Source organism: Pieris napi, chromosome 7 (genome assembly GCF_905475465.1).
Source record: "Pieris napi chromosome 7, ilPieNapi1.2, whole genome shotgun sequence".
NCBI lineage: Eukaryota > Metazoa > Arthropoda > Insecta > Lepidoptera > Pieridae > Pieris > Pieris napi.
The window spans coordinates 11,076,938-11,090,413 of NC_062240.1; the positions used below are offsets into that span (position 1 = coordinate 11,076,938).

The 13,476-nt window shown below is 33.9% G+C and overlaps 1 protein-coding gene across 2 annotated transcripts in view; it reads left to right on the forward strand.

Annotated features, from left to right (window-relative positions):
* Positions 1-13,476, forward strand: part of LOC125051135 — a 62,584-nt gene that overhangs the window by 25,461 nt on the left and 23,647 nt on the right. For both annotated transcript variants that reach the window (XM_047651297.1, XM_047651298.1), the window contains exons 3-6: positions 1,769-1,830; positions 2,619-2,786; positions 2,935-3,902; positions 4,270-4,438. In XM_047651297.1, the coding sequence (XP_047507253.1) occupies positions 1,769-1,830; positions 2,619-2,786; positions 2,935-3,902; positions 4,270-4,438 (1,367 nt within the window). The remainder of the gene's footprint in view (positions 1-1,768; positions 1,831-2,618; positions 2,787-2,934; positions 3,903-4,269; positions 4,439-13,476) is intronic.

The following is a 13,476-nucleotide window of genomic DNA, read 5'->3' on the forward strand; positions in this document are numbered from 1 at the left end:
GAATTAGGTAGTACTTACATAAATGTATTTAATAATTTTATTGATTTATTTCGTTAATGTTTGAAATTTTTACATATTATGTATTCTACCTTTAGCTGAAAAATGTATGATAGCTTTAGGATTACAAAATAAATAAAAAGAACTTAGTATGAACAATGCGAAAAATCTAATATTAAATGCCGGTAACATAACAATAAATGTTTGTTAGAACAGTGCTATGTGCATTTAAAACTAAACGGTAGCGTCGTTAGAATTGTCGAGTAATAAAACAATTTAGACAGTTAACAACCGTAGTGACGTATGCTAAACTATAGTAGTCTGTGCTTAGGTGACATGTGTTATTCGAAATAGCTATTTGTAATTTGGTCAATTGAATGCATGACGTTGTGGTTAAGTCAATGACATGAGGTCGTATTTTACGGGTTCTCTGTGACCACAAATGCTGAATTTATCTCTATCATTCCAGATTTGAATGCTAATGATTAATTTAAAATAATTTTCGTTAACAAGTTTACGTGATGAAAACACGTTTCATCTCTTTCACCTCTCCAGATTTACATACTATTCAGTTTATAATTACGGATAAATATTCGTAAATATTGTATTCTTATAATTTAGGTGTTGTTGGTCTAGTGGCTTCAGTGACTCTCATCCTGAGGTCATCCGGAGGTGAAGGAAAACATCGTGAGGAAACCAAAAAGTCGACGTCTCAAGTACAAAAGGCTAATCACCTTCTTGCTTTTAGAAAAACTCAATAATCATGAAACAGATACGGACATCTCAGGCTCTGACCTTAAAGGCTGTATCAACACTGTTTTTTTTTTTAAATGAATGATTTTAATAAATTATAAGTTACAACCCCTTGATAAACAGTCTAAGCGACTGCCTGCATTTTTGAAGCCACATAACTGTTCCTTTTTATTATCATAACTACAAAATATATTAATTACCATTTATTATTAATATTATATATATAACGAACGTTAAGCAATACCGCCCATGGCCTCACAATGGTAGATGGCGCGGTGCCGATCGTTTATGAATTGTTGCTTTTCTAAGGTCGTAAATTATATTAAATCAAGATTAAGACTTTAAAAACTTATTCCTTATCATAAATCACGTCCATGTTAACCTTTTCTTAGTCTTCAAAACCACGAAGTGCAAAATTACCTCTACTGATATAAAAATAAAATATATTTCAAAGATAATAAGTAGCAGCTACAGTATTGGCCTAGTGACGTCAGCGTGCGACTCTCATCCCTGAGGTCATAGGTTCGATCCCCGGCTGTGCACCTGTGTACCTTTCTATGTGTGCATTTAATATTCGATCTAACGGCTTGCCTAGTCCCGAAAACTCCACGGCTGGTGTCAAGCACAGGAGGCCGATAACCTTCATTCATTTCTCAAACTTTCCTTTTAGACAAATGATCAACAGATACAGAAATCTGAGGCCCAGACCTAAAAAAAGTTGTAGCTATTTTTAAGTAAGTAAACTTTTTAATAACTGTTAATTTTCCTTTTTAGACTAGATCACAGTATTAAATAAAGATATACGCGAAGATGTAAACATGCGTCGAGCTGTAAAACAAGTGAAAACATTTTTTTAACATTAAGGAAATCCTTTTATAATTTGCTTCGGGGAAAAGCCGTCATAAAAATGTTGGTCATTCATAACGTACTTTGGCGACGATTACCGCGTGACGTGAATTGATAACCGTTCTTACGAAAAGAATGTTACATAATTGTTACAATTCACACTTTGTTGTAGGAAATGCTGCCATTGGAGATTCGTCTTGAAATTACGATAAGGGAAACTTTGCAGGCACTCAGGTAAGTTTACTAAAACGGCTTTAATAATTATTTATAAATGCATTTCTGTCTATGTTTTATTTTATATAAGTAAAATAATAAGCCATCTGTGCTTGACAGAGAGAGAGAGATAGAGATATACCGATCAATGTCTCCAAGGCATGCAAATGATCTATGCATCACTGAATCTTTCTCTGTTGCAAATTTTTCTTCTTTTCAAGACTAAATCCTGTAACTATTATACTGGTTTAAAATTATGATCGAAATCGCCCTAAACTGATTTAAAGTACAAAAAATCATCTTATACAATGTATATATGTACATCTTATACAATGTATATATATGTACATCTTATGTAATTAACATAGCATATTTAATAAGGATGGAATTTCAAATTCCATCACCTGTCAAGAACCTTTTTTAGTTGCGATATTGTATGAAAATTTTAATAAGCGCTTCGTCTCGCATCAAAATGACTGAATTTTTCAAACAATAGCTCATTATCATACCAGGTCAATAGGTCTAAATTTTGTTTAAAAATTGTAGCCAAGATTTGAGTACGTATTGACGTTACAACAAAGGCTCGATAGCTCTCTCATTGACAAAAGATACATGATACTTTTATTGAAACGCAAATTTAATAATCAAAATTAAATATCACAATAGATTTAATGTTCAAAACCAAAGTAAATAGTGTGATAATATAACGCCTTCTAATACAGTTAATAAATTATGTGTTATATTCATCTAAAAAAACAGGTGTCATCAAGATACACAGTATATATCGTTAACAAGTGAATTTCCAACAGGGCGACTCTACTACACACACATTGGCATGCCTTCACGCTACTGACACAACAGGATATTTACTTAGCCCTCTCCCTAAGGAAGGATCTGTCTTCGATCCTCAACACTCCACCGCTTAATCCTAAATGGCTTCCTCTTCCTCCGAGCCGATCACGCCGTATTGTTTTCAGGTATTTCATATTTAAATAATATTTATGCCTAAAATACCAAAAATAAGTGATTATTTTCAGCAGTCTTTGCTTTAATAAGATTCATAAATGATAAGAGAGAATTTACTGTTAAGGCGAGGGTAATAAATTACATATTACATCTGTGCAGGCGACTGGCTGATATATCAAGGCTGACTCGAGGTGTCGTCGTTATGATATGTGACGTGAAATATGCCAAGCTCGTCATGAAGGAAGCGAAACGGCTCAACATGCTTGATGGACACTTCTTTTGGTTATGGATTGATGCTTCTAGGGAATACGCTGTCTTTCATAATATTTCCAACGGAACATATGAAGAACCATCCTCATATTCTGAATCAGACAATTTTGACGATGATATAATTGATGTTGACCGCTTGGAACGCATTAAGAAAGATTTTACAGACAATAATACAACTATAAAAGAAACGAAAATTGTCAATACAGCTACGAAAAAAATATCACCAGAAACGCTCACAAAAGATTCTGGATCTAATGTAATAAATAAGTCTAGAAACTCACTTATTCGTCGTATTATAAGAAATATTAATAAGACAGATACGCACATTATTAGTAATAAATCATTATTTGTAAATTTTAGTCAATCGTATGAAAGCAGTAGCAATATTAGTTCGGAAAGTGTTAGAAATTATAATGTATATAACAAAGGCGTTGAAACTTCTAAAATTGCAAATGATTTAGTGGAAAGGACGAGTAATGCGTTCCTTGATCGAAATAAAAGTAGGCAGACTAGTTATAGTAAATTAAAAAATGAATCATTTAATAAATATGTAAATAGTATAAGTGTACGCGATTCGTATGAGAGTAATAATGTATTGAAAATCGCAGAAACCAGTAGGGAAGACCTAATAAATAGATTATCGTTTTCAAGTGATATTAGTGATTTCTTAATGAATCCCACGGTGCATACTTCTACAATGAGTAATATTAGAAATATGGCTAAGAAGAGAATTGATCCTATAGTAGAGGATCAGATCATGGATGAACCTATGCCTAGAGGAAAAGATGATGTATCGCAGATATTAAACCACTTACCAGTAGGATTATTAGCGTTACATCCCGAGCCCATGACGATTGGTAAGTTTTATTCTCATTTAATCTAAAAAGTAGAGTTTCCAATTCACTGTAATTATCTTTAAAAGAACTGATAGTTATTCTACAGTACTTAACCACTAAGCAGGATGTATCCGTCGGATTAATAATATGCATACAGAACACGAGATTTTTGGGTTAAACTGATGTCGCTTGTCAGGTCTCCTCTAGGTTACACGCTCGTTTTAATGACTGACATGGAAAAATACACCTTAACAAAAAGCTATAAAGATGCTTTTACAATGTGTGTACTCGAATTTATTTTGATCTTGCTCATAGTGGTCATAGACGCTCGCCTTCTTATTAGTAAATTGCCTTCAAATTACACTGAAATGTCTATTTATTTACACAGATAAGGTATTTGTACGGGCTACAGTACGAATGATGGTAGGTGCTTTGCGTCAAGTGCTAAGAGCATGTGATGCGTGGTCTGCCCAGGCTCAATTTTTAAGTGATGCCACTGCCTCTTGTTGGGAAGAAACGAGTGATGCTGCTTCTGGATTTTCGATGGAACTAGTAAGGTACGAATATATGTATAGGCATTATAACTACATGTACAGTAAGCCCCCTTATGACGCAGTTTCATACTACGTGATTTCAGTCGCTCGTATAATACGGGTATTCTTCCATAAAACGCAGGGTTTCAAACGTTATATTTCTGTACTACTGTACTGTGTATGTCCGTCCGTACGTTTTTTTTAATACGATTTAAATCGCCTTTAACGAGAAAAGTTAAACTTGAATCGTTTCTATATAAAGCGTTGTATAGGGTCATAAAAGCGCGTTATCCGTGAATACTACTACAACGCGTTTACTATAACGTGGAACCAATCTACCATGTTATACGCGGGATTACTGTATGTGTTCAATATGTTATATGGGAGAAAAATAATGAAATTATTATTATATGTATCAATTAATAGTATAAAATAGAGAATTCAATTAATTCAAGATAAATATGCCTTATACTTTGATAATGCAATATTACCCGTTAGTAGTGGTATTTGCAAAATACTTTTCAGAAAAAATACAATAAATTTACAATTTAATGTAGGAAATTAGAAAATGTCCTCAGTGAAACGACATTTGGACGTCCCTGGTATATGTAATGAAGAAATACAGATAACGATCCTGCGATAATTCAGAGATTTTCTTGGTAATATTGAGGACCGTCGAGACTGATCGTCCTCTTGATGGATCATTTTGCGCCGACTTATATCAGAATAATGAGAATTTCTTTCGTTCATATATTCTTACAGCGTCTATAGGATAGCTAAAGCTGTAGGATAATTTTTGCGTCTTAAAATATAATTGTACATTAGTTTCCGTCCGCCTACTTAAAACCATCACGTCATAATATAATTTATAATTTTTAGTAACCCCTAATAATTTGTATTATAAGTTAAAATGATCTACGACAAACTCGGAACATTTAGTCCTTTCAAAGTATCTTAATTACCGCACAAATGACGAAATATATTAATTGAATAACAACTAATTAGAGGTTTGAGAAACTTTATTTAAAAAGTGCTTGATCGTAAAATACTTAAAGATTCTGTAGATATCTTCTATGTGGACAAAAGGCTTATTAAAGTTGTGTCATCAGTACTTTTCTTTACTTATTAATTTTCATCTTTTAATTAAATTTTGACTAATATAAATTTGGTAGGTTTTTTTGTGGTTGTCTTTTTATATGCGCTTCTTAAGGACCTATCTGGTCGCCAAACTCCGAAAAAGTACATTGTTTCTTTCCATTTTGCGTCATCGTTTCTTGAAGTAGGGCAAATGGAAAAAATCCATTTTGAAAGATCGATACACGATTTAAATGATTTCGCTCGATAGAAAAATAATACAAACATAAGCCAATTTTTGACACTTTGAATTCATTTTATGACGAAAATGTATAATAGAACATGATTTTGAAATTTATATGATATATTTTATCGCAAGCCAAGTTATAAACCCGTTTACATTGACGTTTTACACAAAAAATATTTCGTATTTTACAAGCACACATACCCACCGTTCTAAATAGTATTATCGCGAAGCACCATATAGGATTAGCTGTCCGTGAAATTTCGGAACCAACGTGATTTAGAGTAGCGTGAAGAGCGTCCCGAAACGTAAATGCATCCCCCCCCCACCAGCCTTCTCGCAATATAACAGGCCTTGGGCGATATAAAAACATACTAGTTATGTATATTATATCCCTTTTAACAGTCTTCACCAACGTTGGTTTTTACTGCACGCTCTTGCTTTCCGGATAAAACAAATCTGTTGATTTAATTCCGATACCTTCGTATATAGTGCAGGAAATAGAATGGTAACAACCCTAGAGCATCATCGTAAAAGCAAATTGACTGGTCCGTGAACGACACAAGATTACTTTTATGACCACTATCTGAAGTCGAAGGACGGTTATATCAGGGTCTTGCATTCGGGAAACTAGTTTTTCGGAAAATTCCTTTCCTGAATTCCAGAGTTTATTACTCTGTGGAACCCGCTCTTGGAACCCCGTTAATTAAATCTTGTAATGTATCAATGTTTACTTAAGCTTACTTTACACCGAAGTCCTGTATTCTACTCTGGAAAAATAATTATTTTCTTACTTTGGTTAAAAAGTTAATAAGATACTTGAATTAAATAATAATTCAAATAAGCCAACCGTGTGATTTTTTAATTTATATTAAGAAGTATTTTAACGTCGCATTAACAAATTTAGTCCCTAAACGATATTTTTGAAGTTCTATAAGTTCTATAAGCTAGTTTGATACTTCTTTAAGCGCGTTATGAAAAATGTATGAGAGTGAAATTGTTGAAAGTGAGACAAAATTAAGTTGCCCACGGAAGATGCTACGGCATTGGACATAATTTAAAAACAACATTCGAATAATAATAGAATTTATGTTACACTTAATGTAAGAGAATAATAATAAATATTTATTTATTTAATTTTTCAAATGTAAACTAAACTTAATTGACTTTAATGACTCCTTTTCCAGTCTTTGATTATTTCATTGTAATTAAATATTTGCATGCAATTAAAAAACTATTTTTAATATTGCCAAAGAAGTATAACTTCTTACGCACGTACATAAGTACACGCACCCTTTTTTTACATTCAGGCACCCCTTAACATGCCTCAGATGTCTTTAAATATGTTCCAGGTCATACACATACACTCCTCGATAATCAAAATAGTAAAACTAACAGTACATATAAATATAATATTTATTTCAATATCATAAAGTCTATAATTGCGTGAAACTGCATGCGGCAACGCTGAACGCTCAAATGCACCGCTTCACATTGTAGTGTGAAAAAAATTACGGTTGAACTTTTTATAAGTTGTGAAAAAGGCATACTAAATGAAATTCAGGCATTCGTTAGTTAATATATGCATATTCCATGTGTTTTCTTGGATCCAGTTTTAGACACTCAGGAAATAATTAATATTATACATTCTTAATAATTGTTTGTGAATAATAATCATGAACGCGATTATACGTATTTTCATGTATAACGTCATGTATTAAACATAATAGAACAATACTAAACATTAAAAAAAACTTAATACAGAACCTTGTCAATAGACACAGTACTTCTTATGATACATTTTCTTATTATATGTTCTATGTTATTTTGACAAATTTTAAATTGCCTGTATGAGCAAGTGTTACGGATAAAAAATCAAACAAACGTTGGTGTATTTATACACATTATATTATACACACGCATACACAAGCTTTGCACCCATCTCTTTTTAGGCTCTAAAGTGTACCATCGACTCAAATTTTTATGCAAAATAAATTTTACTTGTTACTTGAATAAAATATGAATGTTTGACAAAAAAAAATATTTATTTATAATCAAATTTATTCAATTTGTTTGTAGATGAGACATGGGAATATTGCTTTTTATGTGTTTAACACAAATGAATACCCAGCTGTAAGAATATAAGTTTCCCGATTTTATTTTATACATACTTCATAAAAACTAAAACACATTTATATTAACTTGGCCTTTATTTATTCGAGGTATGCAAGTTTTTGAGGACGGAAGTATAGGAGAAGTAATAAGGAAATTGAAACGTACACAATTTTATTTACAGAAAACATTTCAAAACTAAAAATACTGTGCAGCACTTTTATTAAAGCCATGCCAGTTTTAATTAGAAGTGGTTGCTAAAATACTACGCCGTTTGATAGAATAACGAAATTCGTGACAACAACAAAAATAAAACAAATACATGTTTGCTCCGTTTTACATATGACACAGTCAACTCGTTTTACAAAAATTACTGAATTTTTCACACACTCCCAGAATGATGTACCTTTTTGAAGTTATACTTCTTTAGGCGCGTTACGAGAAATGCATGAGAGTGAAATTTTACGATGCGCGCGCACCGTGACACAAAATTAACAGAATGAAGTTGCCCACGGAAGATGGTACGGCATTGGACATAATTTAAAAACAACATTCGAATAATAAAAGAATTTATGTTACACTCAATGTAAGGAATAATAATAAATATTTATTTATTTAATTTTTCAAATGTAAACTGAACTTTATTGACTATAATGACACCTTTTTCAGTCTTTGATTATTTAATTGTAATTAATTATTTGCATGCAATCAAAAACTATTTTTAATAATGCCAAAGAAGTATAACTTACACGCACCCTTTTTTAAATATAATAGGAGGCAAATGAGCTCATCTGATATTAGGTGATAGCGCCGCCCATGCTACACATTGCTAGACGGCTCTCGATTGCGTTACCGGGCTTTTGGGAATTGGTACGCTCTTTCTTGAAGGACCCTAATTTAAATTGGTTTAGAAATACTTCAGTGGGCAGCTGGTTCCACATAGTGGTGGTGCGCCTCAAAAACTGCCTTAAGAAACGCTCAGTCGTGGTACGACGGACGTCGAGGTGATACGGAGAGAAGTTACATCTTAGTTAAAATCTGAATTGGGACAACAACAAACCAGCATGCTCTACTGGTTTTAATAGATCAACAGCCAGAATCTGTACAGGGCGTAGCAGGCTTTTTAATAAACGGTACGCTTATTAAATAAAGCTTTACTTATATAGACACAACTGCTGAAAACTACTCGGAACTTGAGTTGTGTAATTTTTTTATGCGGGTATTTGCAATCAGCCCTGAGCGAATCGAAGCGAATGCTGTTATGTGGAGTGACTTACTATTGGAAGCATCTACTCATCTTCTGCCTAGAGCTACTGCCGTACTTCTAGCTCTAGAATATGCTGACGTTTTAGCCGTCTTACATACTGATCTATGGTAAGATGGCGAGCAAGTTCGTTCAGGTGACAGGTTAACCGCTCTTTGTATTTAGCTACAAGTCTCCGGATATCCACTTTGATAGTTCTTACGTTCTTTCGTTCTTCAATTTTAAGGTGTTCGTGAACTTCGTTGTTGGTTATGTACCATGGTACTTTTGCAATTGCTCTAAGGATCTTGTTCTGTTGTCGCTGGCGTATATTTATGTTGGTATCACTTACGCTGCCCCACAGTTGCCTATCTGTCCAAATGGGCTTTAGGATGACTTTGTATATAAGGAGTTCGTTATCTAGAAGTCTTGAGTTTCTTCCTTAGAATCTAGAAAAGGCTGTTGTACTTTAGCTGTAGCTCCTGCGTTTTACATTTGATGCGGTGCCTCCTCCACCAACTTTAAAGGTGGGCAGTCTCCTCTTCTAAGGGTGAAGGTCACGTGTACTGAGCTATATAATTAAACATTTAAGAAATGTATGATAAGTTGGCAAAACAATTCTACCTTTATTATGAACATTACAGTTAAAAAACACTCGTATAACAGCGTTAGCAAAACAACTAATGTTGAAAAGTTTGCTAATTTTATAGGCTGAATATATTCAACAAAATGTGTTTTGTCTTCCATGTTTTTGTGTTGGGATATTGACCCACGTTTGTAATATCTACGTCTATTAGGATCTAAATATTCAACTATATTTAAGTTATTTTTTTTTTCAATACTAAACGTGTATATTCTAGCTTAAGTAAGATTGTATCTTGTCTGAATAAAGGCTTATATTATTATTATTATTAGGATCTTGAAGCTGTGTTTTCGACTTAGCTGGAGTGTGCGACCATAAACCCCATCTTTTCTTTCTGTGTTATTAAACACTCACTTTAGACCGAAGAAGTCAGTCTGTGTGACAGAAGGCTCACAATTAAATGTTCACGAAACAGAAACAGAAATCGGAGGCCCCAAATATTGTAGCGCCACTGGTTTTTTCATTCATACAGTAAATGGTGTAAGCCTAGTGGCTAGAAACGTTTTTTACCTTTTGTAAGCCCTCAAAAGCCCCCATTTTCTTGACTTTTATCGTGTATTAATATTATTTAACCATTGGTCATGTATTTTAATCCATCGTTTCATTAATTTAATAATATTTAAAGTCAAAAAATATAACATTCAACACCTTTTGTCTAACAGTCACCGTGAGCACGCACGCGAAACGTCGGTTAAATTTATGTAAAATAATTGTAATTTATAATAATACATAACTTCAAACCGGTACTAAAGTGTTTTCTTTAAATGTGTAACGGTAATGTCAATAAAAGACAATATTAATAATATTTTTCACATTTTGAAAATGAAACAGATAATTGAAAATACACCGTCTCTTATTTAAAAACAATAACGAATTTACACCGGTTACAGTACATAAAATATTTAGACAGGTTGTTTTCCGTGAAACTTTGACTTTACTAACAATAGAAGGGTAGTGGTTTAAATGTAATTGTTGGAACAAAGTTGATTTATGAATTCTGAATGAGAAGCGGAATGTATGCTTAAGTTCTGCCAGCTCATGTGTAACTTTGCAAGACATCACAACTTTTGTTTTCATTAAAATATTAAAGCTTGCTTTCAGGGCAGTGGGTTATTAATTATTACCGGGTTAATAATCCCGTACATAATACCTGGAATATTTTCCAGCTATACAAATTGGTTACAAAATTCACTTAAGACTGCAAGAAGGTAGCGCTCTCTGTTTCAGAAAATATTACCTTTCTGTAATGATTCCAAAAAATGAATCATTGTGCAGAGTACTTTATCTCAAATTGCATCTATTTATTTTAGAGTTTTCTTTTACAAGTAGACAAGGTGATCAGCATTATGTACCTCAGCTCTGCGTTTTTTTGGATTGGCCCGAATCGAGCTAACTAGCTAGCTTTCGACTTTAGCCACTCCTAAGAGCTGATTTACACAGGGTCAGTAACTGACTACAAATTCGAGGCAAGTCAGTGCTGACCAGGAAAAAACCCTGTGTAAACTGATTTGAAGTCAGTACAGTGGCTTGAAGTCAGCGCTGACTTGAGTCAGTTGGCGCCCCCCGCCACCCACGCACCCCCGCGCCATCCAAATAAACCCCGTGTAAACAGACAAGTCAGTGCGTGGTTCGTCACTGCCGCTGCGTTGTAGAGTGACCACGTTTTTTTCGCTGGCGATAAAAATGAAGCTTAGCGAAGTCGAAACCTTAAAATTGGTGCAATTATATGGCCAGCTTGTACTCCGCAGGATCTTCAAATCGCAATTGCTTCAGCAACAAAGCAGAGCCACCAGTTTTGTTTCTATCGTCAATCCATTTTCTTACCCATTGTCGTTTATTTTTAGTTGTCACATTTTCTACCATTTCAATTAACTCATTCAACAGCAAAATTGATACATTTTTCAACAAATAATTAAATCGTCGTTTCAGTTGTTTTCGCGAATTCATTTTTCCCACTGACTTCACACACGTGTGCTCATCGTAAGAAACGCACCACTACTACTTACTTCATGTAAACAGTAAACAGCGCCAATGTCGGCGCCGCGACTGACTTGTCTACTGACCCTGTGTAAATCAGCCTTAACGCCTGAGGCTTCTGGCGGGCCAGTTCAGGGTTTGACTGTTTGAGGATCCTCCCTTTTAGTTGGATAAAAAGTTCCCTCACTCACTCATTAACTCCGCTCTGTGACCACATCCTGTCTTACCTCCCGCAAACTGCTGGCTTTCAGCTGCAAAACCCTTCCTCTACAAATTATTTTCTTATTTACATTACAGGCAAAAAGTTAGTTCTTCTTTTGTGAGTACCAGAAATACTAGAATTAGACTTGTCGGCGTAATGGTGCCGGTGTTAGCTGCCATTGTTATTGTGTCACAGAGATTATAAATTAAAAACTGTAGTTTAATCAGTTTATATGTTTGATAGTCTATAGTTATAGTAATTACAAAGTCATTATTAAAAGTAATTAATTATGTCGAAGAAATTGCGTCACTGTCAGCTGCCATTAACTTTATGCCACAGAGTCCATAAATTGACAACATCAAAGTCCAATTAGTTCAAAACCGTTAATACTTTGGTTTATTCGATTTGCCGATATTAATAGATCTACAAATTAGCGACTCTTCCGTTCTACATCTCTTCTTCTTTCTCTTCCGTTCTACGTCCTTGATTTGAGAACTGGCATTAAATGTAAAATTAGAAGCATTTAATGAATATTTCTCTTTGACGTTCATAAGACGTGTACATTGTGTTACCTACTTGAATAAATGATTTTGACTTTTGACTTTTTTTTTACTTTGATTATTTGATAGTCTATAGTAATAGTGATTATAATTGTTTATAAAAATCAATTTCATTATAATTTAATAAAGTCAAATTGTGTGGTTTATTTGATTTGTAAATGTTGCTAGATATATAAATTAAATATTCGATTATATATTAATGACTTCATAGTCATTATTGCTATTCTTATTTATACATTTATTAAAAGTAATTCATCACGTCATTAAATATTTGAAACTTAAAGACAAACAATATTTACAGGGCCTCATAGCCTAGCGGTCTTATTAAGTGGCAGCTAGGTGAGGAGTACCGGGTTCGATTCCCGGTTCGAGGGCAAGTTTTAATTTAATTTAAATTTGTTCTCGGCCTTTGGGAGGGTAGTGCGGTACCGGGCGAGTGCCTAAACCGTACATGGAGGACACGGTCGAATTTCTAAGACAAGCAGTGAGTATGCTACCTAAGAAAGGAGACTGTGAAGGTTTAGAACGTAGCAATACGTTCTAGGCTGAGGATGGCAAATTACAAGTGCGAATTATAAAAATCTTATACTTGACGCTGGCTAATGTGTAAATAATAATAATATTAAAGTAATCTTAAACACTCTTTCCTATGACTACCATTTGACGGTTCCACGACCGATCGCGAATCGACTAAACGATACGAGTATGTCACGAATCTTGGTTATAACAAATTTGGGTTGCTATAAATTTAGGCACTGGTTGCTGCGACCCTTGGTTTATTTAGCGAACTAAGCAGAAGCCTTTAAAAAACAGACTAATGTTACTGGAAATTAAACAGCTGATGACAACAAACTAATTTTTGACGCCAGCAAAGCGTCATTATCTTCAATAATTTATCTCCAGTTCTTGTTTATATTAAAATTCTGGTTGTGCGTTCTCGTTATTGCGCCCAGTCCTCCTTCCCCAGTCCACTTTGTCTGTCTTACCCTCTTTTTCCGTCAATTGTC